The sequence below is a fragment of the Babylonia areolata genome, chromosome 31, assembly GCF_041734735.1.
Source record: "Babylonia areolata isolate BAREFJ2019XMU chromosome 31, ASM4173473v1, whole genome shotgun sequence".
Classification (NCBI taxonomy): Eukaryota; Metazoa; Mollusca; class Gastropoda; order Neogastropoda; family Buccinidae; genus Babylonia; species Babylonia areolata.
Genome location: NC_134906.1, coordinates 10,381,680 through 10,386,679, shown reverse-complemented (window position 1 = coordinate 10,386,679; position 5,000 = coordinate 10,381,680). Strand labels below are relative to the sequence as shown.

The window sequence follows — 5,000 nt, the reverse complement described above, 5'->3', positions numbered from 1 at the left end:
GATTGTGTCTGATTTTTTTTTTTTTTTTTTTTTTTTTTTTTTGTTGGGGGGGTTGGGGGGGGGGGGGAAGTTTGGGGGTGTGTGACTGAAGAGATGGGGGGGGGGGGGTTCCATTTGTCATGGGATTTTTGTTGTTGCTGTTGTTGTTGTTCTCACAAGTATCCTTTTTTTTTTTCATTCATTTATTCGTTCGTTCATGGCGAGTTTCAAGGTCTGACTAAGCGCGATGGGTTAGGCTGCAGGTCAGGCATCTGCTTAACAGATGCGGCGTAGCGTATATGGGTTGGTCCGAACGCAGTGACGCCTCCTTGAATGACTGAACTGAACTGACCTGAAGTCGTACGATGCCGCATTTGAATTTCAGTGGAGATAGCGTGCAATTTTTGTTTAGGGAAGTATTTTATCACAAAAAAACAGCACAAAAATAACACACATCAGGTGCGTGCGTGTGTGTGTGTGCTATTGTTGTTGTTTTTATTAATCGTTTAGTTAATCATTCATTTCTTTATTTGTTTATCAATTAGTTATCAATGCTTCAATGTTTGTTGTTGTTGTTTTTGGTTTATGTTGTTGTTTTTTCGAGTAACAAAAAAAAGAAAAAGTCTGTGCCCTCGTGGGATACTTCATAGAAGAAAGCAGCAACATGGAATTCATGTACCTGAGTTATACTTACTACAGTAGATAAGCGGAAAAAAAGAAGAAAAAATCAGAGGAAAAATATACATGAAGATATAATGTTGTATACACCAGTACTTACCAAAACTGGACAACACAGCTGGACGTTAAAAATATAAGCATTTCCTTACCGACAGATTATTTCAACAGGCAAAAAAAAAAACATGAATAAAATCACACACACACACACACACACACACACACACACACACACACACACACACATGCTGTCATTGATGGGGGGGGGGGGGAATGCTCAATCTGTCTCACGCATGCGCACACAATCAGGCAGAATCGAATCACCGGGACATTAATTGACGCCAGAGTCGACCGCGTCAAAGCATACCCCCCACCCCCACCCCTCCCCCTTTTTTTTTTTCCTTTTTTCTTTTTTTCGTTCTTTCTTTCCTTCTTGTCATTGCCTTGAAATTAATGAAGAACACAAACCTGAAAAGTGGATTGGACTGAGTTAATCAATCGACGGGTGTGAAGCATTAAAACCGTGCCCCTGTTGATATTACCCCCCGGGTAAATCCGCGATTTACCAGGAAGGGGTGGGGTGGGGAGGGGGGGGGAGGGTTGAGAGTGGGAGGGAGGATGGGGGAGAGGTGGGGAAGAGAGAGAGAGGGGAGTGTTGTTGTTGTTGCAGAAATGGTGCGGGCGCTTAAAATTCCCGCATTCGTTCCCGGATATTAGTTTTGAACATTGATGGAGTCTCCCGTCGGACCGACGGATGAGTAGGCAGGCAAGCTTATCTGTCGGTGTGTGTCCTCATATGGGAGAAGAGGCCGATTCTGGATGTGCAGCACTTCCCACAGGTGTTGCAAGCGGAAAAAACACGTCTCCAGAAGTTGAGCCCCGCTTCCTTCGCTCACGCTTCTCCTTAATGGCCAGCGTTCTCTAGTTTTGAACATTATTGACGTTTTAACTCACTCAGTACGGCCAGTCCTCTCTTCTCCTCTACACAGACCCCTCGGATGTCCAGTGGGTGTCTGAATGACCCAACCTTTAGCTTCCGTCGTCAGAATTGTGGTATTCTCTGTCAACATTCACCTCTTCAGTATAAGAGCCTTCCGCTTGCACTATTTTGATGGTGGTAATTGGGGTGAAACGCTGTTAACGTCGTCTCTTTCGCCGTTCGTATAGAGAGAGTTAATGGCCAGCGTTCTCTAGTTTTGAACATTATTGACGTTTTAAACCACACCGGGGACAAATCATCACTGGAGAAAAAACGCTAAGTGACAAGTCAACAGCTTAAGCTTTGTTTGTGTAACGGTGTACAGTTTTTGCTGAAGTTAAGCTGTGCCATTCCTTCCTTCCCTCCTTCCTTCCCTCCTTCCTTCATCACCCCTCGCCTCCGCCGACACACACACACACACACGCACACACACATACACACACACTTGCGCGCGCGCACGCACGCACACACACAGACATACGTCCTTTCGTTCTTCTTTCCTTCGTTCATTGCTTTGATGTTGCTACTTTGCTTTTTTTTTTTTTTTCTTTCTTTCTTTCTTTCTTTTTTTTTTTTTTCTTTTCATTTCTCCCAAAGCTTTACGCTGTCTTTTTTATCTCTCTCTCTCTATATATATATATATATGTGTGTGTGTGTGTGTGTGTGTGTGTGTATATAAATATATATATATATATATATATATATATACATACATACATACATACATACATACATACATACATGTGTGTGTGTATGTGTGTGTGTGTATTATAAAAAGACTTCACATAACTCTAGTTGTTTTTGTTTGTTTTTGTGTTGTTGTGGTTTTTTTGTTGTTTTTATTTGTTTGTTTGTTTTTGGTGTTTTTTTGTGTGGTTTTTTTTTCTCTGCTATATATTCTGAATTGGTAAAGTGATTCTGATTCTGATTCTGTTCCTGTCTATATGTCGGCAATGCAAACGTCAAGGCATGAACCCTGAAAGCCCTCCCTACCACTTCGTCATGGGTTGTTCCTTTCTTTGCTGCAGACTGTTCGGTCAGAAAGGGCTCTAGCACAACACCACACGTGCACACCGCAACCACACGTGCACACCGCAACCACACGTGCACACCACAACCACACGTGCACACCACAACCACACGTGCACACCGTGCACACCACAACCACACGTGCACACCGCAACCACACGTGCACACCACAACCACACGTGCACACCACAACCACACGTGCACACCGTGCACACCGCAACCACACGTGCACACCACAACCACACCAACACAACACCCTTCGTTTTGCTCTTCTCTCACCGTGAACTCTGATCGCAGTCGGAAACTGAAGAAATAGCCTTGATCAAGGCAAATCATCAAAGCTGCACTTTCTCAACTAATGGAGTAGCTTCCCCTAAATAAGCGTATGAATATCAAAACCCCAAATCTTGTTTTATATTCTGATGGAATAAAAGTGTACGAAAGAAAAAAAAAATCGAAAAACAACAATTTCTTCTCTTTTTTTTTTTCTTCTTTTTTTTTAACATACTATGAAATAGAATGCTGGATATGGATGACTTTGGATTACTTTCTTCTTTTTTCTTCTTCTTTTTTTTTTTTACTTTTAGAACTATATACAGAGAGTTACGGCCCCATGATCGGGTCATCCGTCGTCTGCCTGTCTGCAATGGTGTGCATTTTGTTACAGTTTCACCGAATATTACCCCTTCACGGTGAGAGAAGAGAAAAAAAACAAAAAAACAACGAAGGGTGCTGTGTTGGGTGTTGGAGGAAGTGGGAACTGATCTCTGTGCCTGTCTGTCACCTTGTTTGCAGACTGTTCGGGTCGGAAGGGTCGTGCTCGGCGTGCCGGCAGAAGATCCCCCCGAGCGAGCTGGTGTTCCGCGTGCAGCCCAACACGGTGTTCCACCTCAAGTGCTTCGTCTGCGTCACGTGTCGCACCCCGCTGCAGCCCGGCGACCGCTACGGCCTGGTGAACGGCAGCCTGGTCTGTGAGCAGGACTACCCCAAGGTGGCCAAGGGCCAGGGTCAAGGTCACGTGCCTCTGCCGGCCCGGACCTCGCATAAGGTGAAGGTCGTTTTTGTGTGTGTGTGTGTGGGAGGAGGTTGGGGGGGGGGTGTGATTGGGATGGGGTTTTGTTTTGGTTGATAATGATTATGATAAAAATAACATGCAGGCTTATATAGCGCAGTAACCACACACACACACACACACACACACACACACACACACACACACACACACACACACATCTCAGATGGAGGCTCACCGCGCTTTACTATGAAATATGCAATAGGAAATAGACGACAGGAAAACAAATAAAACCGCATGCTGTCAGTGTAGCGACGCGCTCTCCCTTGGGGGAGAGAGCCGCCTGAATTTCACACAGAGAAATTTGTTTGTGACAGCAAAAAAAAAGACAAAAAAAGAGGAAAACAAATACAAATTTAAGACGAAGTGACGTAAAAATATGTACAAAGTCAACACAGTCTCCTGTGACATTGGCTAAAATATACCTGTGTGAAGTCGAAGTGACGTAAAAAGAAGATCTGGAAGTCAACACAGGCCCCATCACAGTCCCCAAAATCACACAGACCCAAATCACACACAGCAAAGCCAAGCAAATCACATCCACCATGGTCAGTAAATAAAACACCACGGAACATGGCATCACGGAAAAACACCCCCAAAAATCATCACAAAAAGCGAACGTGGTTGGGTTGGGGTGGGGGTGGGGGGCGGATGTGAGGGGGGGGGTAGGGGTTGGAGTTGGGTTGGTTGGTGTGTGTGGTGGTGGTTGTTGTTGGGGGGAGGAGGGGGCGGGGGTCAGAGACTACTGGTGTTCCCATGTTAGTGTCGTTTATGTTGGGGTGGTTGGTAGTAGGTGTTTGTGGGTGGGTGGGTTGGTGTTAGGTTGTGGGGGTTGAGGTGTGTGGTGGGGGTTGGGATCATATTATTTGTATTTGTATTGCTTTTTATCACAACAGATTTCTCTGTGTGAAAATTCGGGCTGCTGTCCCCAGGGAGAGCGCGTCGCTGCACTACAGCGCCTCCCTTTTTTGTCTTTCTTTTTCTTTTTCTTTTTTTTTTTCTTTTTTTTTTTCCTGCGTGCAGTTTATTTTCCTGTCGAAGTGGATGTTTCCACATAATTTTGCCAGGAACAACCCTTTTGTTGCCGTGGGTTCTTTTGCGTGCGCTAAGTGCATGCTGCACACGGGACCTCGGTTTATCGTCTCATCCGAATGACTAGCGTCCAGACCACCACTCAAGGTCTAGTGGAGGGGGAGAAAATTAATATCGGCGGCTAAGCCATGAGTCGAAGCAGCGCGCTCAGATTCTCTCGCTTCCTAGGCGGAC

General features: G+C 45.1%; 1 protein-coding gene across 1 annotated transcript in view; it reads left to right on the top strand.

Moving 5' to 3' along the window:
* Positions 1-5,000, top strand: part of LOC143275781 (LIM domain transcription factor LMO4.1-like) — an 83,894-nt gene that overhangs the window by 61,575 nt on the left and 17,319 nt on the right. The window contains exon 3 of the mRNA XM_076580060.1: positions 3,458-3,710. Coding sequence (XP_076436175.1) covers positions 3,458-3,710 — 253 coding nt within the window. The remainder of the gene's footprint in view (positions 1-3,457; positions 3,711-5,000) is intronic.